At 36.1% G+C, this 25,924-nt stretch overlaps 3 protein-coding genes across 3 annotated transcripts; 2 read left to right on the top strand and 1 right to left on the bottom strand.

Annotated features, from left to right (window-relative positions):
• Positions 1 to 269: 269 nt before the first annotated feature.
• LOC141813103 (agamous-like MADS-box protein AGL80) lies at positions 270 to 1,082 on the top strand. The gene has a single exon (XM_074701002.1). The coding sequence runs from the start codon at positions 270 to 272 to the stop codon at positions 1,080 to 1,082; it is 813 nt and encodes a 270-aa protein (XP_074557103.1).
• Positions 1,083 to 2,144: 1,062 nt separating this feature from the next.
• Positions 2,145 to 14,956, top strand: LOC141813553 (intermediate cleaving peptidase 55, mitochondrial). The gene is made up of 12 exons (XM_074701514.1): positions 2,145 to 2,223; positions 4,776 to 4,883; positions 5,733 to 5,996; positions 6,595 to 6,687; positions 7,224 to 7,430; positions 9,142 to 9,245; positions 10,045 to 10,111; positions 10,198 to 10,305; positions 11,879 to 11,971; positions 13,020 to 13,110; positions 14,245 to 14,315; positions 14,903 to 14,956. Exons 1-12 carry the CDS (start codon positions 2,194 to 2,196, stop codon positions 14,954 to 14,956), a joined length of 1,290 nt encoding a protein of 429 aa, XP_074557615.1. The 5' UTR covers positions 2,145 to 2,193.
• A 4,328-nt stretch (positions 14,957 to 19,284) lies between these two features.
• LOC141813550 (uncharacterized) lies at positions 19,285 to 25,122 on the bottom strand. The gene is made up of 7 exons (XM_074701512.1): positions 24,759 to 25,122; positions 21,110 to 21,944; positions 20,314 to 20,443; positions 19,825 to 20,225; positions 19,640 to 19,720; positions 19,413 to 19,511; positions 19,285 to 19,341 (listed from the first exon to the last, which is right to left on the bottom strand). Exons 2-7 carry the CDS (start codon positions 21,794 to 21,796, stop codon positions 19,285 to 19,287), a joined length of 1,455 nt encoding a protein of 484 aa, XP_074557613.1. The 5' UTR covers positions 21,797 to 21,944; positions 24,759 to 25,122.
• Positions 25,123 to 25,924: the final 802 nt, after the last annotated feature.

The following is a 25,924-nucleotide window of genomic DNA, read 5'->3' as shown; positions in this document are numbered from 1 at the left end:
TGGGATCAAACCGGTCTAAATGAATTAACTAAATGGTTCAATGATTCATTTCAACAATAAAAGTAGAAATTCATCATTCTAACCGTCCACAATCGATTTCACGATCATCTACAAAAAGTAAATTAAAAACATTGGACCTAGGGAAATGGTTCAATGGTTCATGCCCCTTAAAGACATGGGAGGAGAGGATGCCCAAATTGACAGTATAAAAAGAGGGAGGAGAAGGGAGGGGAGGGGAGGGGAGGAGAAGCAGAGTGCTCTGTTCTGCCATGGCGAGGTGCAAGGTGAGGCTGGTGAGGATCGCCAACGACGCCATCCGCCGGGCGACGCTCAAGAAGCGGCTCAAGGGCCTGATGAAGAAGGTGCGGGAGCTGACGGTGCTCTGCGACGTCGAGGCGGCGGCGGTGGTGTACGATCCGCAGCACCCCCTGCGCCCGGCGGTGTGGCCGTCCCGGCGCGACGCCGAGCTCACGTTCCGACGCTTCAGGGACATGCCGGAGATCCAGCGCCGCCGGAAGGTGTCCAGCCACGAGACGTTCCTCCTCGAGCGCGTCGCCAAGCTGCGCGACCAGCTCCGCCGCCTGATGCGGGCCGACCGCGAGCTCGAGATGTCGGTGCTCCTACTCGAGGGCCTCCTCGGTCGGAGCCTCCTCGACGTCAGTATCGAGGACGCCTCCGCGCTCTCGCAGATGGTCGACAACAAGCTCCGGGAGATCGCCTCGAGGCGGGAGGAGGTCGTCCGGCAACTTTCCATGGCCCCTTCGCCTCCTCCTCCTCCTCCTCCTACTCCTCAGGCGGTTCCTACACTTTTCCCTCTACCTCTACAGCAGAGCATCAACTGGCCGCCACTGCCTCACCCTTCGCCTCCTCCTTCGGCGGTTACTGCACTCATGGCTCCCCCTCTAAACCAGAGCATGAACTGCTCGTCGTTCTCAGCCACGACCACGTTCCCATCAATTCAAGCTCCAGCGCCGACGGACAGTCACAGTCACGCCGCCGCCGCTGGCAACTTCCAGACTATGGATGAGTACTCCGGCGCCACAATGAACTCATTCCCGTGGGGTGACTCCTTGTTCTTTTGATCCAAATTCTGGCCGCCATGATTCCTAGAAGCTCGGGATTAATCAATAAGAACTACCAATCGATCATCTAATCGATTGGAGTACTTAATCCGCTCTTCATGTTTCATCTTTGTTTTTTGGGGTCAAGTTCAAAGTCTTAAAGAGTCAAAAGTGTTATGAATTTTCTGAAACTCATTTGAATTTTAGATAATAAAATTAAATCGTCATTATATATATAATTTTTTTACTTAAATCTTTTAATTTATTTAACCTAAATATTATATTTTACTAAATCTTAAATATTATATTAAATCTTTATATATATAATTTTTTTACTAAATTTTTAATTTATTTAACTTAAATATTATATCTACTAAATCTTAAATAATATCTTAAAAAATAAAAAAAAATTATATAAGATGTTCACGAGATCTATAAAAAAGATGTATTAATTTTAAATAGGATAGATTGAAATATAATTTTGATTAAAATTATTATATAAAATCTTAATTTTTTAATTTCTTCATAGGAAATTCATAACTCCAGCGGTTTCACACAATCAATTCCATAACTATTTATAAGGAGATAAATCGAGAAGTTACAATTGACCACTGAGTAAAGACGTAAAATATAATTTTTTAACACTTCAACAAAAAGTGAAATCTATCACTCTAATGCACTCACATGATCAATTCCACGACTATCTATAAGGAAATAAATTAAGAAGTTGTAATTAACCACTACAGAGAAGGATATTATCTCGGTTTCATCAAAAATCAATCCTTATCCATTTCAACAAATCTACTTCGTCCACTAATCAACTCAATCATATTCCGAGACATAATTTTTAATATTCCTCATAGAATCCGTTACTTCAGCGACTTTATAAAATCAGTTTCATCATCATTTATGAAGAGATAAATTAAAAATTATAATTAGAGAGTATTTTTTAACTTTGTAAGATGGGAGAATAAAAGATGGTTAATTTTGTTTCGATATGATACCATTTATTTGACGGCCAGGATCAGATCTTTTTCTCTCTCACACACGCTGTCGTTGGATGTTATAATCACTGCGGGAGTGCGGAGGCAGGAGGCGGCGAGCCCTGCGCGCGAGGGAAGAGCTCTTCAACATGGCGATGCTGCTTCTCCGAAGAAGAAAGGTGGAAAATCCTCAATTCTCTGCTCTATTTTACTCCTTCCATCTCCTTTGATACTCTTTCCGGAGTATTTTGTCACTCGATGATGACTGTGAAACCCACCCTCCAAAATCAATTTTTTTTGGCTATCGCCGGTTCTAGGGCTGGTCGTGATTTTCTTATCACGAAGATAAAAGGTGGAAAATCGCCAATCCTGTATTTTGTTATTTTTAGCGCCTTCATGATCATTTCTGAAGCATTTTTTTAGCTTTCGATGTTTGTGAAACCCTCCAAGATCAGTTTTTTTGGCTATCGTTTGTTAGTAATCCTCTTAAGAACCCTAGAGGCGATTATTATCTTTCTTGTCTTTGGAGTCTTTCTCTTTTGATAATCCACGAGATAATAATTTGGCGTTGGCGTCACTGGTTAGCCTATAAGAGACCGCTAATAATAGTTTACTTAAGGAATGGCAAGTTACCAATCTTGAAAAGATAGCAAAATCGATTACCTGGAGATTGACATCCTCAAAAGGATTCTTAGTTGAATCGTTATATAGAATTTTTAAAGGACAGTAGGATCACTCAAGAAAGAGATAAGGTCATCCGGAAATGTTCAAAGCAGGAACTTTTGTGTTGAATATTATCTGCCCACCATCTGTCCAGAAGTCATTACTGATCAGAAAAAGACAGCAATAGCCCCTTAATGTGCTTTCTGTAACATGGCTGCGGAGCCTGAAGAATTCCTCTTTTACACTATCAGATGCATAAACAAGATGGTTGGGACTAACATGGTTTGATGACGATGTACATGGCATTAGGCAAAGTCGGGAGTAAGAAATAATGAAGGGACGGAAATTAAAGGCTTCTTTGTTATCAATTCTTATCACAATCAAACAGTGTTAACAAGGAATAGACAAACTGACTCATAAAATGCTATACAAATGGGCTATTTGGTACCTCAATAATCACAAAAATTTCAAAGCTGAGATGAGTATCTAAAATTACTCAATCTCTTTATGTATCATCTGATCAGATTATCCCCCAAAACTAGATAATTATTTCACTTATTTTATGTTCCTTATTGCCTATTTAGAATCCTTCCCTTCACCATTCATGTATTCATTTCATTATTGTGTTGAAAATGGATACTTTGGCTTCCACTAGATTGCGAAAAAAATGAGGAGCCAACCTTTACATCAGGCAATCACTCTCTTTCTCTTCTTCGGTATCTTCTTTGGGAAATCTCATTTTCCCTCTGTGCTAATGTTCAAGATGGCCGCTTTATAACATTGCAATTGGGGAGTTTCATTATCATTAATTTTGTTTTATTTGAATCCTTGGGATAAATTCTTGTCATTGATGATTCCTTGTACTATTTTCTCTTCCCTTTTGTCTGATTCACCTTAAAACTTGCAACATTGACCAATCACATTGATAGATTATTTGGCTCACTCAAATTAGTTACAACTGTTGTCTTTCTTTGGCATTTTCACCAAGTGTTGTAGTTGTGTAATTCTTCATGTTTTCTGAATAGTTGTCGCATAGGAGTACAAATTCTTATGGGGGAAAAAAAATTCAAAAAGGTGTCCCTCTTTATTGGAATCGTCAAAAAGATGCTTCTTTTTCATTTATCATCAAAACAACGTCCCATCCGCCACCCATTTTTGTTCCTGAAAATTCTCTTGTTTTCAATGCTATTGTAGTAGTTATGGTTCATAGCTACTACAACATGGACACTTCAACTCTGATCAATACTAGTAATACTATATTGTAACAGCTATGAACTATAGTTATTACAACATAGACACTTTATCTTGGTCAACATTAGTCAATATTATGTTGTAGTAGTTATGAACCATAGCTGCTGCAACTGTGTAGTAGATATGATCTGTAGTTGCTACAACTATGTTTAAGTTAATTTTTTGCTATGTTGTAGCAGTTATGGCATGTAGTTGCTACAATAGTGCCGAAAACAAGAGTCTTTTCGGAAACAAAAATGGGGTGAGATTGGATGAAGTGCTACTTTGACGATAAATGAAAAAGGGATGCCCTTTTGACAATTTCAATAAAAAGGGACACCCTTTTGATTTTTGCTCAATTCTTATTAGTAATTGTATTATTTTCGATAACTCTTTCCCCTCTTTTTTAATTTCAGTTTTCAACTAGTGGATGTCTTGATTGCAATACCCAATTTAGTTTCATGTGTATTTATTGGTTAATGAGGGGATTTAATTATCATTATCTTGAATTTAAACATTTTGAGCTAGAGTTGGATGGAGACTTTGGCAATTATTGTATGAAAGCATGCATATACATTATCTTGGTGAGGTGGTTCAGCCTATCAAGTTAATGAATCGGTTCTTTCATTTCAACTGGTTGTGACATTTAGATTTGCTTTTTTCTTGGTATCCCTGTCTAATTATTTGAGTCCATGTTCTTTCTAGTTGCTAATTTGATAGAGAAATAATCAGTATGAATAGCAAATGGGCATCATGTTCCCTTTCGTCTTATAAGTTGGCTATGATGTTGACATGATAGTTTTATGCTAACCTTTCTGTGGATTTTACTCTGTTGAAGGCCATTTTTCAAGCTTCCAGCCGTCTACATGTTTTAGTTGGATTTGCATCATATGGTTCCCAAAGAACTATCAACGTGGGACAACCAACATCACTATCTCACCCTGAGGTATTAAGCTAAGAATGTGCTGATTTTTTTCTTAGTTTTTCACTTTGGTGACCTCCATATCTCTTATATTTACTCGTAGTTACATGCCACTTTTAAGATTTTACTCTTTATTCTTGCGAATGTGATTTTTTTCATCATATTGTTGTTCTTGAGTTGAAAAGCTGTATTGAATTCCAATGTATATCAATGTTTCATTGCTATCCTTTTCTCTGCTAACTTTAGTTACACGAAATGAGCAGAATTTTATAAGAAATAATAAAATATTTAGGTATTGAACTTTTCATGCCCACTTTTTTGGAAAAAAGTTGTTATCTAACATTTAAAATTTAATTAACATTTTTTCTTAATGTTCTGTTTTTATTGAAGAAAAATCCACTTTTAAAACCTTTATTCATCTTTAGCATATTTATAACTATTTACTCTGTCTTCTCTTTTGGAATATGCTGTTCCTAATGTACCCAAGAGTAATATGGCCATTTCAGAAAGCAATTTTTTTGTTGTCAATTTTTCTATGTAGTCTATTATGCCTATAGACACTTATGAAAATATGCAGAATGGTTAAATAAAGGAGAACTTCCCACTTCTGTGTTTGGCGTGGATTTGTGATGGATCCAAAGGTTCTTATAAGTTATAACCTTATCGGGGAGTAAATCCTCATCCTATGCAACCATGCCCAGATCAACTAAGCCAGCCTAGTGGAGATATACACATTGTTTTTATGCTACATTGACAATTTCAAAATAATTTATTTAAAGTATGTAGGTTCAACTATCATTTGTTCTTTAGTAATGAGAATGATTCTTTTCTTAGCAGTTATAAATTGGCCTGTAACTCCTTTCTCTTTACAAGTTACTAGGTGAAGATGAAATCACACCAGGGATTGCAACCAATGAGTATATTTCAAGAAGGAAAAAACTTGTGGAGTTGCTTCCAGAAAAGAGCTTGGCTATAATTGCCTCTGCTCCTGTGAAAATGATGACGGATGTGGTGCCATATCCATTTAGACAAGATGCTGATTACCTTTATATTACAGGCTGCTTGCAACCTGGTGGCATCGCAGTGTTAGGTGAAGAATGTGGCCTATGTATGTTTATGCCTGATCCAGATCCACATGTAAGATTTAATATATCTTTCATCATTTATTCCCATCTTTGGTAGCTCCTTTAGTGCTTTTAACAGAGGTATCTTTTATTGTGCTGTCTAGTCATCAACTTTTTGCTGGATAGTGTTGCCAATTGCTCAGGCTCGGAGCTTGTTTATACTGTAGCTAAGGTTTTCTTTATTGTATTTGATACATTATTCACAATGAAAACTCTAAATATGTCTTGATAATTCGATGTTGTACTGTCCAATATATAGCTAAATAGGGTGTAGAGAATTATGTTATGGAGCTAACAACAGTTTGTTACCTTTAGATTGCAATAGACAAGTTGTAATATTACCTTCTTTTGCTGAATTACTATTTTCAATGTGTTCCCAATGTTTGTCATTTTTTTCCTTTTGAATTTGTCCATTTCAAAGCTATGAAATCGATCCACGTGTTTCCTTGTAATAGTTCAGTTGCAATCTTGTCATCTGGATCTGTGTCTGAATGACAGTTTCCTTGTACATCGTATTAGAGATTCCATCTATATTCTGCAGATACAATTATCTGACCTCATTTTCTGGTTTCCTTTTTTGCTTGGTGAAAAATGCATTCAATATTCAACAGGATGCTGTTTGGCAAGGTCCTGTTTCTGGAGTGGAAGCAGCCTTTGAATTTTTTAAGGCTGATAAAGCATTTCCATTGAGTCAGATGCACAAGGTCTGTTCTGCATTGTGTATATATATGTATTTGTATGATAGCATCTAGTAGAATCTAGAAATGTATAACACAGAAATTCACATTTTGCTTTACTCTGTTTGAAGCATGTGGGAAATAATGCTGTTTTCTTTGACAGCATCTTCAAGTAAATTTTGTACTTTACCATCCATTAAAGTAGTAATGGAGAGCAAATAGTAGTGCATTGTATGATCCATTCCATATCATAGGAGATTGGCAAATTCCAATAATAATTCCTATTGGTATCCACGTCAATTGTATTGGAGTTTTTTTTCTTGCCATGGAGGCTCTGCCAGAAAAGAGGTTAATGCAGTATGATGCTTGTGTGTGCTGATAAAACTTCTCTATTTTCCTCTTTTCTTCATCTTTTCTCTTTTAGCTTATCTAGTAAGTTGAGAAAATGAGCTGATAAGGCTATGCATATCCTTGCCTCAAAACCAACTTCTTCAATATATACATTTACTTAACTGTTAATTACGACAGGGAATCTTTATAAACTTCTTGCTTCTTGGATGCAGATCCTCCCTCAAATGATAGGACGTGCATCAAGATTGTTCCACAATGTAAAGACAGCATCCCCATCTTATATGCACTTGGAGCCCTTCCATAGGGCAACTTTAGAAAACAAAGTTAAAGATCTTTCAATCTATACTCATGAAATACGATGGATAAAGTCTTCATCCGAGCTCAAGTTGATGAGGGCATCAGCCTCGATTGCATGCCAGGTATCCTTTTTTACTTGTAGAGATTGATCTTTCAGCAACTTAATTGAGATAAGAGGACAATAACTCCTTTTTTTCTTTATGCGATTTTTTTTTAACAGTAAGTTCAGCAAGTTAATCCATTTGTTCTTTTAGTCTATATATTCTGCAACATAGAATCAGTGTGTTTTTATTTCTGTGTGATAGTGGTGACAAGTAATCAATTAGCTTGTGCAGTGTGGAGATGTGCTAGTTTCAGGCCATTGCTAAAGATACAATTTATTTTAGTTTAGAATAACAACCCATCCAAGATCTATATGATCCACTATATCACAATATATTTTTCACCATGTGACTATCTTAGAAACCAAAGAATTGCTGTGAATACACGATTGGTTTAAGTCCACTCTGATAATAATTATCATGATCCACTTAGATGAGGTGGTTATTAACTTCTTAGGTTTAACTGTTAGCACAAAATTCTTAAACCCAAGTTAATACTAGCTATTCATGTAAACTTATGTCTCTTTATTATCCCCACAAATCACCATATAAACTAAATTGAGGTCACAAAATTCAAGCAAGACATGTATCATTTTTTAAATAGTTATAAAGTTCATGTATAGAAAGGGTTAATTTGCAGCAAAAACTTGAAAACAGTAATGGACCAAGGAATTTTTATTAGGAGGTGAACTTTTTTTACTATTTATTTTTTTGTTAAACATAAAGTTCATGTACAGAAAGGGTTAATTTGCAGCAAAAGCTCAAAAACAGTAATGGACTTGGAACTTTCTTTACTATTTATTTTTTTGTTAAACATAAAGTTAGCTTTCTTTGTGATTTACTTGATTTGGTCCTAAAAGAATGTTATACACAAAGTTTAAAATATAGAGCCGTGCCGAGATTTTGGTGATGGACTGGAACGATATAGTTTCGGTACTATATTGTACTATACCACTATAGTTTCGATATTTTTAAAATATAAAATATATTAACTAAAATAAAAAATTTAATCTAAATATTTAAAAATAAAAATATTTTTTAAAAAAATAATAGGATAATTTTATGAGGCTTTAATTAAGTCTATTTAAATTATTCTCAACTATAGCTAGGAGTTGATTATTACAACCTAAGTTAAAAAAAAAACCCATTGCCGCAACCGCGACTGGGCACGCGAAGTGAGTCTTTCTATTGCATAATGCTTAAAAAAATTATAATATTAAAAAATTAGGCTTTTAGGTGTCTTTCATTTTTTAGGAGAAAAAAAATATAATTATACTAGAATCAATTATCAGAGTTGGAAACAGTGCAGGTTAAAGTTCATGAAATATAAATTAATGGATTAAAACATGTATGCTGAATATAGTGCAAATATGAATTCTTTTAGAACATGTTGACTTCAGTGCCTATTTTACAGATTTGATCTTATGCTTGATGTGCTTTGTGTTATTGTGCAATTTTATAATTTATTTAGGAATGAATTGAACATAATGTTTCAAAGCTTATCTCATCTGATAAGCAAGATTGATGTCTTACTGTGTTACAAATTCTATTTCCAGAATGGATTAATCCAAACTCTGGTCCACTCTAAATTTAATACTATATTCTCTTTTCTGCGAAATGTTTGAGAGAAAAATGTATGATTGCATGATTTTAAGATGTTTGTTTTAAATCCTTTGTCATGACTACTCTGATTTATAAATCCTTTGTCACAGTATTTTTCATTTTTCTCTAGTCATTATTGCAAACTATGTTGCTTTCAAGAGTATTTCCAGAAGAGAGCAAGTTGTCAGCCAAAGTTGAATATGAGTGCAAGATAAGAGGCGCCCAAAGAATGGCGTAAGCTTTCTTTTTACGAAAATTTCTTGAGATCCATTTATGATTTGCATAAGTGTTAGTGATTATTCATGGAAACCCTTTTGAGAAACTAAGCTTAGTGCTGGTATATCTTGTAGTTATATTATTGCTTCAATTTGAATTCCTATAATATCTAGAAAGTGTCTGGTTCTTCTGACTGACAGTTCCTTGTCATGTTATTGCAAACTTTCCAATGGTTTCTTTGCTGCTTGTCATGATATCCATTTTAGGAAGATGCAGCAAACAGGGATCTATTGTTTCAAAAGTATGCTCTGTGAATTCTTGTATCTATGAACTAAAGTACATTAATCATTCAATCCTAAATAAAGAATGGCAGTTCAATTGAGTGTATGTGAGTCTATCTTTAAGAAGTGAAAGACACCTTTTTCACTCATTTCTATACGTAAGCAACCTGCACCTTATGCCCAATTAGGATTTTCTAATTTTCAGTCTCTTGAGCACATGTAAGATCCAAATACTCCAGATGTTTAAGGCTGTTTATTTAGGGTGAAAGACAGTAAGACACCATTGTTTCTCATTTATGTACCTAAAGAACTGTAGCTTGCACTAGTTTATGATTTTACTATTTCCATTGGTTTTCAGATAGTTGATGTTTTAGGAAGATACCTCCTATTCTGGGTGTATTTAGATCTAGAGAATTGTTCTGTATTCATGGTTAGGTACTAGAGGTCTTTACTGCATGATCACAGACATCATACATGCATAATTGCCTTTTGTTTTCTGGAAAGTACTCATGTTTTGTTATTTCACTATTCTTCAGGTTCCCTCCTGTAGTAGGTGGTGGTGCAAACGGAAGCATTATACACTACTCACGAAATGACCAAAAAGTAAGGTTACTTTATTCTCATTCATTGAATGTCTACCTGTGTTTCTAATCTTAGTGAACAAAGCTTTAATGGTTAAAGATTGACAGATTAGAGCTGGGGATTTTGTACTAATGGATATTGGTTGTGAATTACATGGCTACTTAAGTGACTTAACTCGCACCTGGCCTACTTGTGGTAGCTTTAATTCTGCTCAGGTAACACTGCATGTGCTTTCTAATAATTTAGAAATTGTCTTTATTGCCTTCTTCCTTCTGGTTGTAATTGTTTATCTTTCTGCATAATTGACTGGATCTTGTGAGCCTTTATTACTGATATTGTTTCTAGTTGGCGAGTTAGAAGTATTATGTCATGACAATAATGATAAGCCATGTTATGGTCAGCTACACGGACATTTTTCTATGATTAAACTCGATATAAGGTCATATTGGTAGTTATGCTGGGTTCATTTTAATGACCTCTCTTTATCCTTATATCTTTATCTCTGATTAACATAATCTATGCACATTTGATTGTTTTCCGTTTCTGTTTGTAGTTGATTTTCTTACTGCAAATTGAATGTTTAAATGATCTTGTGAATCTTTATTACTAAATGTTGCTTATAATGAGTTAGAATTATCATGTCATGACAGTAATGATAAGCCATGTTATGATATAAGGTCATATCGGTAGTATAACTACTGGATTCATTTTAATGGCCTCTCTTTACCCTTATTTCTTTGTCTAATTAATATAAACCTATGCATATTTAGTTGCTTTTCAATATGCCTTTGTAAGATGGTAATCTAACTCAGTATTTTTATTATGCTACGCTGTTATTGTTTATGTCTTTACTACCCATTCACATAAAGCATGGTTGGCCAAAATATTTTTTTGTAAAATTGCCTTGGACCCTAAGGATCAGAGGTGATTGCAAATGGCTCCAAATCATTTTTCATTTTAATCATCCACTTCTTGTCTGAGGAATGATATATTTAGCAAAATCCTTTAGCATCAAAAGTTTCTATTTTTTTTACTTGCAATCTCCTGGTCAAACCAACTTGATATTCATTCATTTTTTTTCTTTTTTAAGGAGCCCAGACCAAAAACTACTAAATGCTTTTCAAACCATAGTGCAGCGCGTGTAGAACTTTTCTTTAACTTTTTCTGACATTGACATAGCACTTGACATGAGGAATGAACCCAATAAGAAATCTTAGACAGTGCCACTTTGGCGCATCTTGAACAAGCATTACTTCCTGCTCAAAATATTGTTATGCAAAGTTGATGACTACCACTTTGGCACATCTTGAACAAGCAGTACTTCATGCTCAAATATTGCTATGCGAAGCTGATGTCTACACTGCATGTTTAGTTCAGTACCAGGCACCACATGTAAAAACTAAGCTTGTATTAACTCCTGATATATATAATTACATATATTTCAGGTTGTTAGTTCAGTTTGCTATAGTGTTTCCTCTCCAACTCATGGTTCTAAATGGTGGCTGATTTGGCTGCCATTATTTCATGTTTCTTGGTTGTATATCATTTTTTTAAAAAAAAAACAATTATCTATATCATGTTCATTCAAGTTTCCTTCTGAACCCTGATATATTGAACTCACTCTTTATAGCATCCTTTATGCTGTCTCCACAATTTATTTTGTGATAAAGCTAGTTCTGATGGGAAAGAAAATCTGATAGTTCTCAGCAACTATACTTGTGCTAGTTCTTATGTAATTGGACACATTTGGCAGTCAAAATCATAAATTCTAGTTTTTCATCTGATCAGGAAACATTGTACAGTCTTATTTTGGAGACAAACAAAGAATGTGTGAAGCTATGCAAACCAGGTGTCAGTCTTCTGCAAATCCATACCCATTCGGTATGATTCATGAACCTAAGCATACAATCTATCTCTCAACCTGAGGTCGCTTGATGTTGACTTCAGTTCTAGTATCACAGTTTGGAACATTAATCAATTGTTTTTCATGGAAGGGAAGGCCCGAGGCCTGCCCTTATGTTTTGATAATACCATATTCCGTTACATGCATTAAGTGAATTCATCATCAGACATGTTGGATGAGTGACAGCATGGCTTAGTTAGTTTTAACTGATCCAAATTTAATTGAATAATAACTGACATTTATTCTAGTGGGATAAAGCTTGGTTATTATTGTTGTTGTTGTTGTTGAATAACTGTCATTTATTGCATTAGTGGATGCATTATTCTAGTTTTAGTTTGTCTGACTATTATGGTTATTTTCGGTCCCTCCCATAGAGATAAATTGTTCTCTCAGATTTTGTCTTCAGAATATAGTTCCAGTTTCCCATGGGGAAAAGAAATATCTAGGGGAAAAAATTATAGGAAATGGATAGTGAAACATTTGGCGATTACTTGGAGGGAAGGAAAGAAAGAGGGAGGGAAAGTTTTAATTTTATAAATTTGATTGTTTAAAAACACATTCCTTAAAAATTATATTAGATTAAAATCATTTTGAGTCCAAAACATGAATAGTTATTCTTGCACTCTATTTGTGCAGAAGCAAAGTGCTGAGAAACATTACCCTAACCTCTTCCTTCGTCCTGCCATTTTGCCCAAGGAAACAACAGTGCTTGTCCTTTTGTTGGTCCCTTCCACCATAGAAAATTTGGCCATAGAATTTTTAGATTTGTATCACACGTCAATTTGCATCTTAACAAAGTTTATTTTGTGTGTATTGTTAAGTAGTTTATTCGGCCTTCATTTTTCAACATGAATAAGGGGACTGGATAAGTGCTCTACTATCCACCCAGACATGATCATGCATATTAAGTAATTAGGTGCATTATATCAGAATGTTTGATGTCTTTGGTAAACAATTTTCAGCCTCTACAATGTCTGAATTTGTCCAAACATTATTATTAAAATTTCCATATTGCAATGCCTACAGGTTAAGATGCTCAGAAGAGGACTCAAGGAGATTGGGATTCTGAATGATGAAGCAAGTTTCACATACTATCAACTTAATCCAACCTCAATAGGTTACATACTATCGCCTATTTTTCTTAATGCTCCCATTTGCTTTTTCCACCCCTTTGCCACGTATATATCAACATCTAATGAAATAAGAGGAATGAAACTTAAGTGTAAGCCCCCTTCAGAGAGAGCAAAACTTTAGGCACAGGCCCTTCACTGAGCTCTCCATGAAAGGATGCACCAACAGTGAAGAACAAGTGCATCTGGTATCGAAGAATGTGTACGTCAAACATGAAAACAAGTGCACATACCAAGTCTCAAAATTTTGTTTGTAGTCAGGGTTTCGGTTCCCGACTGCAAGGAGACAATTTTATGTTGTTGTGCTAGAGTGTTTTGAGACACATTGTAGGAGCATTGAGGAGGAGGAGAGAAGTGGAGAAGAGGAAGAAGATTAGGAAGAGGAGGAAAAGGGTGCAGAGGGGTTAGAAAACCATTTACCTTTGAAACCCTATCCTTCATTGCTTGCCTTTGTGGCTCACGGAGGGATGAGAACTCGTGTTTGTCGACAAGGAACAAGACAAATTGTGTTCTTGAAGGATTCAGGAGCAACACGGATCCTTAGATTGCCGAGTAACACAACAGATTCAATCTGAAAGATAAATTGCTTCAGGTCACCAAGTAAACATGAATTGCAATACCAAAGCCTCAGGCTGCTAGTAACATGAAGGATTCAGTCCTCAGCCTCTCACCACATCTTGTTTTTGTGTTGTGCCTCATTCCTTCCACATTACTTTTCTCCTTGTGAGGAAGTCATCGCACATGGAGGAAATTCTCGTTTAGGAGCCTCCAAGGAAAAAGGGGAGTTATCACAGTTTCTTTGTAAGTATTGGTCAGCAGAGAGGATAGGAAATTTCATCCATGCCTCCTGGCACAGAACAGTTTTTCTAAGCAGTGGGTGCCCCTAAAAGTGGTGCACTTGATATAATAAAGCGTGTGCACTTGGTACCGAAGAAGGTGCACCTAATATTTAAGAATGGATGCACTAGCTTTTCTGGATAGCTCCCTGAAGAGGGTTTGCACAGAATTTTTGTTCAAATAAGAGCATATGAGCAATACTTATGCTATCTTAGAACTTCATAAACTGTTATATATCTTCATAAGCATCCTATGGTTTTGATTTATTCTGATTTATGTGCCAGGTCATTATCTTGGGATGGATGTCCATGACTGTGCTCTGATTGACGGTGATCGACCTTTGCAACCAGGTGTTGTAAGTCACGCAACAAACCAAACTTTCTATATGGTTTCAATTTGTTTTTTTTTTGTTTTTGTTTAAAAATGCTCTTCTAAAATCATATTTGTTAGCTTTCACTATGATTTATTCATATTCTCATGAAGATTATAGCACCACAGTAGTGTTTCCTTTTTATTTCCATTTTGTGAATTATCATGCTTTCTTCCTTCAAGTCCATCTCAATGCTGGCTTCAAAGTTACGAAACTTAGTTCCAACATCCTGTTTTTTTCGTCGTAATTGTTGTAGTTGGCGAACCATTTTTACATAACATGTAACCATGTAAAATTTCTGGACTAGCTACTGTTAGCAAACCACACCTTGTCTATTTCAGTAGATATGCTTTGTAGTTTTATTCCTGAACTTGTGATGTTTGAGGTTGACATTATACTATATTGTCCATTGCCTTTTTACAACATTCCATGCCGCTATTCTAAGGTTCAAGTCGAAGTTTTTAGTCGCCCTCATTCTCGTCATTTGATATAATACGGGGCGATCTTCGAAATGACAAGTATTAATATCACACTATACACTCGATGCAATAACAGTAGCTACAACTTGTCAGGTAATAACAATTGAACCAGGAGTGTACATTCCTTCATCATACGGCGAGAGGTGAGGAAAGGGTTTTCGAAGATAATCAAAATCCTCTCTTAAGCCTCCTATTTAAGTGATTCTTAGACCTAACTTGAGGATAAATAAAATTCGGTTCCTATTCTTTTGTAATATCCTTGCTCGGTTGCTTGGTCATTGGAAATATTTTAAGAATTGTAGATTCCTATAGGTCGCGGGTTCAAATACCGCCTCGGACATTCTCCTTATTTATTTTTACTACTTCTGCTAATCCAAAAATTCCAGAAAAATATTCTAAAATTCCAGAAAAATCATAGAATATTTCTAAAATTATTTTTGAGATTTTTAGGGCGTTACAATCCCCCTACCTTATAAAAAGTTCGTCCTCGAACTTAAAATAACTCTGGATATTTCTGTCTCAAACTATCCTCCGTTTCTCAAGTTGCCTCTTCTGCTCTATGATTTTGCCATATGACTTTTACTAATGGTACTTCTTTATTCCGTAATTTTTTAACTGCTCGATCTATTATCTGAATAGGGTGTTGGTGCAAGATGCACTAAGATCTTGCCTAGAGTTTCGATGTTTGACAATACACCTAGGTCTGGTCAGTTTGACCAAGGGTTGATCCAAACAGGACTTGATGTTTGGATGTGTGGAAGTGAGTGAGAAAGATCTAGTCGGTTAGACTAGACAATGACTTGATGTTTGGATGTGTGGAAGTGAGTGAGAAAGATCTAGTCGGTTAGACTAGACAATGGAAGTCCTGGTGAGTGAAGCTGGGCAAGAGAAAGTCCTAGTTGTAGGCTAGGCAAAGGGAAAGTCCTGGTTTGGAGGATCAGGCAGAAGTCTTGGCAGAGTCAACGTGCACCAGGCAAGATCCGGACTTGGGTAGTTGCGGATGAAATGGACTTGGTCAGGAGGACCAAGTTGCAGAGAAGAATGGACTGATCAGGAGGATCAGTTGCGTTCAAGTCCTGGGGGGCAACGACAGAGCCGAGCACAAGTCCAACAAGTCTGGGTGACTTGGTTGGCACAAATTCTCCAGAATGGAGTGGGTTAGACTAACCCAGGATTTCGGGAGAAATCCGAAGTTAGACTCACAAGGTAAAGTTAGGTTTGCTTCTTTGTATGCATGCTGATTTTTTCAGGAACTATAATACAGGCTGAACTTCAAAAGGCCATAACTTTTGACTCGGGTCTCAGAACGAGGCAAACTCAGATGCGTTGGAAAGCTCTTTCAGAGATCTACAAAATTGGTGTTTTGAGTTTTTTCGGATTCAGGCTGGAGTCGACTCAGAATGCCACTTGAGTCGACTCGGAGGGCTGGAGTCGACCCAGAAGCCCATTTGAGTCGACTCAGGCAGCTGATAACGACAAAGAAGCAAGTTTTATCCACCACATAGGCTGGAGTCGACTCAGGGCTTGCTGGAGTCGACTCAGGAGGTCTATATAAGGCTGTGAACGTGCAGAAGCAACCCAATTCAAGCCAGAAACCTCCCAACTCATCCTGTGGTGCTGTGAAACGCAAAAGAGGCCAGTTCTTGCAACCGGGGAAGATCCAGAAGGAGTGCGGGGCGCTCAGGACTTCCAGATCGGGCACAAGAGTTTGCTTTTAATTTATTGCATTTAATTTCAATTCTTAAGTTATTGTTTATCAGACTGTAAGACGGGTTTCTCCGCCTCCGAACGCCGTTCGGAAAGGAGACCACTAGTGGACGGGCGCCTCCCGACTTAGGCCTTGGACGTACTAACCCTGGGGGGTTAGGAACCAAGTAAATCCCGCGTGTCCCCCTGCTGTGTTATTTAATATTTCCGCTGCTTAGTTTTTACAGTTAACGAACGAAATCGAAAAAGCGAAACGCGCTATTCACCCCCCCTCTAGCGCGTACACGATCCTACAATTGGTAAACGCCCGTCCTTACCATACCAGAGCCTTATGACGGACGTTACGGGGTTTCATTTTTTTTTTCATACATACATATAGAGTATATCACATACGAGAAATCTAAACTTGCAGCGGAAACATTTTAACATAATAGAAGTTCATATGTGATACTTAAACATCTTAAGAGCATGCATATATTGTCTAAGTTACTAAGGTTCTATCATCAACCACATAACATCATAAAATCTTAAAGCAATAGTAATTAATACAGTCATTTAGCATGCAATGTTTATGTTTCATATTCGTCGGTTATGGCACCACCACACACATCTTTATTTGGCCTTGTCCGGCTGCTTCCCGTTCCCTAACGTCTTTGATTTGGTTCTGCAACATGAGAAAGAAGAGACTGTAAGCACAAGGCTTAGTAAGCTCCTTTCCTACTCACCAAAACCAAGTCGTTAATCCGAGCATATAAATATCACATGATAAAAGCAAGCATAAACATCAAAGCATATCATTTCATAAACATTGAGCACATGTAATTTCCTTAACTCTACATTGTCATAATATGCATAAGTATAATGCACATGCTTTTGAAAACTTATTACATAATAAGTGAAATTAATCATTCTTATCATTCTTTAGGGATCCCTGGCTTGTACCCATTCATCTTTTGCGCGCCATTCCAAATAGTACGAGGTTGCAAGTCTCGACTATTCGGTTACTAGGTCTTTTGTCTTTCGACCTAGGGCCGTTCTTTAGGTGGCCATCCCTTGGACCCCTTTCGGGTTCCGGTACAAGCCCTTCATTAAAATAATTTAATGCATATACCTTCATTTTTCATTTCATTATGAATGTCCTCTTATCATTTCATCGTTCATCATCCTTTATACACGATGAACATTCGGACATCATTTCATGTGGTATGTTATAACATATCATGATTTTCGTCTTGTGTCATTAACATGAGATAAACTCATGTCATGAAACTTATATCATGGATACCCATATTGACATCTTTGTTTGAATCAGAACCCTTACATTTTCTTAGGGTTAAGCGACCCTTATAGGTTACCTTTTTCCTTAGGGTCTTGTCATTCTTATTACTTGGAACTCAATAAGGTTAACTAAGGTCACCCATTTCATAGTTGATCGCATAAGAACCCTAGATCCGACCAAGTCCCTAATCTCTTAAGGTTGGTCGAATCGTCTCGGAGTCCCCTTTAGTTTCTTTGCTTTCCTTATGTACCCTTATCTATTTTAACTTCATACGAGAACCTCAAGTCGTATTTAAAACCTATTAGAGTAGGTTCAAACCATTACTTGGGTCCCCTACCTAGGTTGGCCGAACCTCACAAGGTTGAACCTCGAGTTAGGCTTAGCCATTGATGTCCTAGGTTCTTGTTAAGGTTTCTCTACCCTTCAAAGCCATTAGTTAGGATTATAAAAACTGTAATAGATGTGGTAAAGATCATTTTGATTCGAGTTCATAAGTTACAGATTAAGTTGATTGAATGATACATTATTTAAGATATTCAGAAACAAATGAAAATATGATCCTGTCAGTTTAATGCTCGATGAATGATTGTGAAAGTTCAATATGTTTTGTATACCATAACCATGTCCAGTAACCCAACTCCTTAATCACAGAGTTTAAATTTTAAATAAAAAGGAAATTAACACCATAGTTTACAGCATTGATATATGATGCTATATATGATATAAAAGTTTAAACCAAAGAATTCTTTTAGCATTCCAAGAAAAAAGCAGAAAACTACAAAAATAAGATGCTAATTTACTACTCACTGTATTTTGTGGAATGCACTATAGAGATGAAACAGATGAATACTAAAGCATATAATGTTGACCGCTTTTCCCTAACCCAAGAGCTCCACAACTGCCTTCTATTGCACTTCGACAGCTTTCATTTTGTACTTCGCCTAGCTAGCTACCTTCACTTGGCAATTTTGATTTAAGAATTACAGTGAATCGACTTGTGAGTTTGGCTGGAGTTTAACATATCCGACACAACTTGCGATCTAACCAGTTCAACTTAACCTCTGTCATAGAAAAGTGCAATCCTACAGTCTAAATAATGAGGTCTGAAAAAACCTTGGAACTTCATCTGAGACATCTGTGCGTTGCTGAAACTATATGACCCTCATGCATTAATAATGACCTGCTCTAAACTAATGCTACTCCTTTCTCATTCCTAAAATTAAAACCATTTTTTCACAAACTATTTATGTTTTTTATAGTATAGCCAAGAATCCAACGCCTTGGAAATGAAACAAATACAGATGACCAAATATAGATGTATTAGAAAGACGTGAACTTGGTCTTAATACTTGAAATTTAATGAAGTAGGAAAGATAATAAAACTTCTTATCTATTGGTTACTGCCACAGTTTTCAGGTAATTGAACCGCCCAGAAGTATTCCATTATCCATTCATTGCTTTACATCTATATTAGTATATGGCCAAGCTTTTACTGGTGCAAGAGAAATTTCATTTTCACTAGCAACAAATACTTCTCATATGACAGCTGTGGAAATATGTAATCAATCCATGAAGTTCAAAACTTATAAGTTAAAAAAAAAGAAGAGAATACACAACCTGTTGGGGGACATTCTGAAATCTTCGAAAATAGTTCAAGAACTCTTCCTTTCTCAACTCTTCATCATAGGTTTTCCGCTTCAAAGAATCTAACAGAACCTGGTGAGATAAAAATGACCAGGATAGTTTTTTGTTGTTTTTTAAATTAATGGTTGTTTAGGGAGATTGCTATGAGGATGAAACAAATAGATAACTTGCATTAAAGAAAAAATGAAAAAGATTTCCACCTCATATCCATTTTGAAGCTTCTTAAATGCTTCTGCAGCCTTGTTGTTGCCCATATTTTTATCAGGATGGACAAGCATTGCCTACGCAAGTTTGTGGACATTTTATCACTAATAATAGGATAGTAAATGCACTTGAGCCAGACTAGGTAAGCAGAAAACAAAGATTGTTGGATTGCAACTATCACCTTCTTTCTATACTCTCTCTTGAGTTGAGTGACATCTACATTCTCATAGCGCGTGAAACCTAGAGCTGAATAGTGATCTCTGCATTTCAACAATCGAGCAACTTCATCTTCTGAGGTGAGTTCCTCAGTTCCACTAGTTGAAGGAAATCCCGGGCCACGATCAGGTGGCATGTTAGGAAAAGCATCACTCTGATTTTGCCTAGCTTCTTCTGAAGGATTGTCAGACTTGTAGTCATTTATGTTATTCTTCAGAAAGTGAATAAGAAAATCACTGGAAATAAAAGAAGCATTGAGGCTGAAGAAGATCCCGAGCCATCCTAAGTAGCATCTGGCACAGTGCATAGAATATATTGTGGTGATAAGGAGGGCAATTCGATCATGACCAAGCATAAATGTGATTCCTGTGTAAGAAAGCTAAGTGTCAATAGACAAAATTTAACTTTTTCTATAGGCAAGGGTCTTAATATTATTATAAGCACAATAGGCTACCTGAAAGAATCGACACAAACACGGTTACCCAAAAGCTGCCACAGAACCACAAGATCCCCAATGCAAGGACGGTCATAATCAGAATTGTTAGTCCAATACCAATAAAAATAACCATTGCAGTAGCAACGACCTGTTCAAAATCCTATGATTAATTGGAAAGCATACACAATCAACTACTAAACTCAAGTAAACAAAAGAACTAGAAAAACAATTAGTCCTACTTTGCAAAGGCATTAGACAAAAGTCCAAAGAAAAAGAAACACATCACCAGGGAGGACAGTAAAGATGAAAAAAACGTGAAGAAGGAACACTAAAAAATTCAACCATAATAACAAGAAGTTTATGCACACGAACAAACATAAGAATGGCTTAGGCCAATGTTGTCTGGTTTACATAAAAGGTATGCAGATCTTCCAGTTCTTGAATTTGATTTCTAACTTTGTTATTTATGCTTGATGACATACCCTACCCTGAACTTGTGTCCATCAGGGAGTATGGCCAGCATGAGGCAAGTCTAATTTCTGTCAAATTTTATGGATCAAAAAAATTCTACAAACCTTTGTATCAATGCATGGAAACAAACTAAATCAAAGGAGCAGCAAGTTCCAGATGTGTAGCTAAACTATGCCAGAGGATATTGAACAACCAGGTGCAGTGCACAGCAAAAAAAAGGCACTATCAATTAAGAGGAATGTAGCAAATATAAAAGGAAGCATGCATAGAGTAAATGGCTATATTTTTTAATGTACTAGTTAGCCAAAAGAAGAATCAAATGAACTAACAGTCATAGTTTTACCATGATTATAAGCATTTTCATGAATCCAATCATTGCAGTAAAAGAAAGTATGCTGCACCAAACTGTTGTAAGGACAGATGTTGTTCCCAACCGTAATAGAGAATCAAGACCTCGAATACTGCAGTCTAGCCAAACCATGGAAAGAAGCAAAACCAATTTACCACAATACATAGCCCACGTCAAAATAATAGGATAAGCATGTCCAAATTTAGCACGAGCATAGCACTGACTCTTGTAGATAACAGAATTTATTGCTTTGAACCATGGTTTCTGTCTTGCAAGCCAATGGGTAGCTGCCGTAAAAGCATATAAGGCCAAAGATCTTAAGTTCCTTGATGCCACCGCAATGAATGTTGCATTGTTATTTCCAACAGGAAGTTCATCAAAAATGTCAGAAAAAGTTCCATCAGTCCCTACTTTCTCAGAAACATCTGAAGAAGGCTTGCTCCTTGGAAGATCATGTAATTTGCCTGACTTACCCATTGGTTGCAGCAAACGTGGGTTTTCATCATCTGATTTCTCTCTGGTAAGAGCATGCCCAGATCTCTGTCTGTTCTTTTTGCCATTTGCTTTGGTCTTATTTGTCTTTGCACCAGGACTCCTTGAACGACAAAGATTATCATCATTTAGGTGATCAGTCTCATTACAATTCAACCCATCCCTTTGCTGGTATCCCTTTTTAGCCATAGAATTATACTATCAGTGAAAGGTACAATGGTATACCAGCAGAATCAACAGATCCAACCAGGATCTCAAAATATCAAGTCATGTTTTCCACAAAAGTTAGCACCTGCAGGAGTAATGACAACATGATTAGACCAAAAGAATACTTGCCCTGAATTAAGATTAAAAATGAAATTGTGATTATAGCTGGCTTGGAAAACATGAAGTTAAGCAAATGAAGAAAAAAAACTAAACATTGTGACATGATACCATACAATGCCTGAGAAGATCACCCAGAACATCTAAATTAGTGCATACAAGAGCTTCTTATTAAACATCTTAAGACAAACTCATTTAAATGTCAAAAATTTCTAACCTCAATGTTCATAAATAATGTTTCTAAATAAAAAAAAAAATCTTATTGCTATACTAAGTAAAGCATAACAACAGCAAGAACAAGGCATCCCTGCTATTTAGGGATTCTCATAAACATAAGCTAAGTTAAAATATTGATAATATTGAGAAGAAAAACAAATGTTGATGCCCCAAACAAAAACAGAACACATCATTCTATCTAGAGTCTAAGATATCAGCTTCAAGAGAGAGAAAAAGAATTAATACATAAAAGAATGCATGCTAACTTTTCATGAATGTCATTTTCATGATTTTGTGAATTATTTCATCAAGAACTAGAAAGGGTTTTCTATATTTAACCATTTAATACATGGAATTCACATATTGATTTTTTAAAAGATTTTGGTAATTTAATTATTCACATATGCCATCTCTCACTATCTGCAAGTTGTTATTTTATGAGGACCTTTACTATTCAAGGGCTTTCCCATAGCCCATGCAGTCATTTCATTTTTTATGAATGGTTTTTTTTTTTTTTTGCCTCAACCACATTTCCTCAGAAAAAGAAAAAAGAGAGAGAGAGAGACAGAAGTATATGAAACTTTCAAACATTGAAGCTATGGATAAGCTAGATTTAATTTAGAGGAGCAAATACAATATTTATAAGTGGGGAAGAATATCATTCCATTAGATTTTTTCTTTCCTTTCATCCATGGACCATGCTGCAATTTCCTACAAGACATGATGGTAGCACAATACCATGTAGTTGTCACATTCAACAAGCGAAAGATAATTTCTTACTAGAACTTTAAGATTTCCTCAAAAAATGAAGCAACAATGAATTATTTAATTTATTCACAAGGAAATGGTCTACATTCTATTCCAATCCCACTGGTAGATTTGTAACACAAAATAATCTAAAACTATGATCATTCTTCTGAGGTTCAATGCTTGAATATAAAGTGGGATGACTTAGAAGTGGGCAGCATGTCACATAAATACCTAAATTGTATATATCAAGCAATAATAGTTTACACTAGCTTGCCACCAATTATTCCCAAAATGCAATCACTACCAACCAAGCAAAAGAACTTTCATAGCAACAGCAGTATAACATATCGAGTTTATCTAATCATTAAATTTTATACAAATCTGATCATCTACTGGGAGAAAAAAGGTGCAGCTATGACCAACTCAGATAATTAGTTCAGAATTGGGCTGAGGCAAAGACTTCAAAATAATTATGACTTCTTTCTGTGTGTCAAAACTCACATCAGTAAGAGGTCGTTATGCACTATTATCTATCCCTGCATCTATTAACTCCCTTCAAAGTAAATCTATCATATTTCATATAGACATGAGATATACATATGCAACACTAGGATGCTCTAATACCATTTCATACAATACAAGAACATTCTAACACCACTTGATATGCCATCCAATTTCTTAAGTGCATCACAATGTTCTGAAACACCTCCTTCATTAAATCATCCCCATATAGGAGCAATAATTCTAGTAAATTTACACTGCTACACAGAACAATTGCAACTTTCACATCCTCTCATCTAGATGCCCCAAAAACCTCTTCTCAACAAACAACCTCATAATTGGATAAAGGGCAAACATCATCATCTGACCTGTTGGTTGCAGAATGGTTACTAAGAATCTCATGATTCACACACCATTCTCTCTGAATAAGGTGAACTTGATTCCAGATGAGTTGCTAGCCTCCTTCTCAGGACATCATTTTCAAGCATAAAGAGAAACTGCCTCACCAACTTTGGTTAGCATGGTTCCTACATTATGCTTAAAAAACGGGCAGCCCGAGGCCAACAAATCATTTGGAGTTGGGTTCTCTTTGTTTGGAGAGAAAGATGCCAATTAAAAAAAGGACATCATTTTCCAAGTCAGATAATGATGTTTGTCTTTTCTCCAACTATGAAAGAGAACTCAACTCCAAATGATTTGTTGGCCTCTTTGCTTTATGTACCAGCAATTTCTAAGCATAATGTAGGAACCATAAGGGATTATTTAATGGAAGAGGTGTTCCATATATTGTTGACACACTACAAAAATTGGATGACATATCAAGTGGTATCAAAGTGTTCTTGTGTTGCATTACATAGTCCATAAAAGCACAAGTGCACCAGAGAGAAGTGCAATACCACATAGTCACATACCAAATACTTCAGCAAAGTGTAGTAACATGTCTTCATCAGCATATATAACAACATGCGAAAAGTACGTCTCTATTGTTTCCTCAAGTTATATTGGAATCATGGCGCCATTCTGTTAAAACTAACAGAAATGGATGTTTTCAAGGATGACAATAATGTCGAATACTTAATGGAATAGATTATTTTTTTATGTGCTATTCTTCATGTAGTTCCCTTCTTCCACATAGAAATAAGGTTTCATGATGGTTAGGTCATAGGTGATTACTGTTTCGACAATTAAACAATATAATAAAATTAACAAGATCACAAATTTGGCAATCGTTATCATTTTATATTAAATACTCCAATTAATGATCCTGCCTGAGTGAACATCCATGAAGCAAGTTCTTCATAAGTATCTTGTTTGAATATTTCTACTTGTAACTAACATCTAAAAAGTGCAAAGACCCAACCTTGTTAGATCACAGATTCAGGCACTAATTTCTTCTACTCTGTACGTGCTCTATAATTGCTACACAAAGACAACCACGGAAAAAGAAACAATCGATTTGCTGTGACTTAGCAGACAATCCACTTATCTACAACACCATACAACCCGACATCACAAAAACGGACAAATACATGCAAAAGACCCTAATCAATAAATAATCTACCAATTCCATTCCAAGCTACAAGGAAAACCAATCAGGCAAGGAAGGAGGTGATTGGAGAGAAGATCCAGCGAGTGGAGATTGGGAGAGGAGAAGAAGAGCTGGATTGCGATTGCTACACAACTCCCGCTTCCTCTGCCCTTGTCGTCGTCTGCCGCGGGTGAAAACAGAGAACAACGACGGCGAAGAAAAAGAGCGAAGCGAGAGAGAAAGAGAGTCGAATTGAATTAAATTAAATTAAACGTTGGAAAAAAAAATTAAGCTCCGCAAAACCTTTGATGAACCTTACGGGTCTTTTACACGCGTAAACCTTACGCGACGAGGTGGCAGGTCTTTTGTGTGATTTAGTGGGACCCACTCAGATAAGTGCGTAGGAAGTACGCGTGTCAAAGACTAGTGAGATTTACACTACGAGGTAGCGTTTTCGAACCGATACCCTTTACTCTGTTGTTTTTTGCTTAATTATTTTGGCATTTATTATTATCATCAAATCATTTTAATTTAGTTAAAAAAAAAATATTAAACTCTTGTCCTCTTCTGCAACTCTGTTCCATCACAACCAACTCAGTTATACCCGAAAGCAATCGAAAAAGCCCTAAACCGACGAGAATAACACTAATCAACCCTATTTTTATCAATTTTTTAATTAATAATGAAATAAATAAAAGATTAACTTGATTTTCATAAATTTAATTTTTATAAAAATAATATATATAGATATAGATATATATATAATCAATCCTCTTCGAAAGGTAGTATGGATTTTTTTTAACAAAAGATGAAATTATCCCAACAGATCTACACGGTCATTTTCATGATCATCTATAAAGAAATAAATCGAAAAATTTCAATTGATCCATGACAAGAGAAGAGCATGAATCCCTCACCAATATATTATTTATATTGAGAAGAAATACGAGATGCATTTAGATGCGAATTGGATACCTTCCTAACAACGGGGGAGTAAA

The sequence above is a fragment of the Curcuma longa genome, chromosome 20 (assembly GCF_044706935.1).
Source record: "Curcuma longa cultivar G26 ecotype Majalengka, Jawa Barat chromosome 20, ITB_CL_G26_1.1, whole genome shotgun sequence".
Taxonomy (NCBI): Eukaryota; Viridiplantae; Streptophyta; class Magnoliopsida; order Zingiberales; family Zingiberaceae; genus Curcuma; species Curcuma longa.
This window is presented reverse-complemented; position numbering and strand designations above follow the sequence as displayed.

What these genes read in the sequence shown, in the direction of transcription:
- LOC141813550 (XM_074701512.1), bottom strand. Translation starts at nt 21,796, where the DNA reads ATGGCTAAAAAGGGATACCAGCAAAGGGATGGGTTGAATTGTAATGAG. An exon ending in TGAAAATGCTTATAATCATG is followed by an intron (nt 20,444 to 21,109) that starts GTAAAACTATGA and finishes GATTTTGAACAG; the next exon opens with GTCGTTGCTACTGCAATGGT. An exon ending in AGAGAGAGTATAGAAAGAAG is followed by an intron (nt 19,721 to 19,824) that starts GTGATAGTTGCA and finishes AAACTTGCGTAG; the next exon opens with GCAATGCTTGTCCATCCTGA.
- LOC141813103 (XM_074701002.1), top strand. Translation starts at nt 270, where the DNA reads ATGGCGAGGTGCAAGGTGAGGCTGGTGAGGATCGCCAACGACGCCATC.
- LOC141813553 (XM_074701514.1), top strand. Translation starts at nt 2,194, where the DNA reads ATGGCGATGCTGCTTCTCCGAAGAAGAAAG. An exon ending in TGCCTGATCCAGATCCACAT is followed by an intron (nt 5,997 to 6,594) that starts GTAAGATTTAAT and finishes AATATTCAACAG; the next exon opens with GATGCTGTTTGGCAAGGTCC. An exon ending in ACTCACGAAATGACCAAAAA is followed by an intron (nt 10,112 to 10,197) that starts GTAAGGTTACTT and finishes AAAGATTGACAG; the next exon opens with ATTAGAGCTGGGGATTTTGT.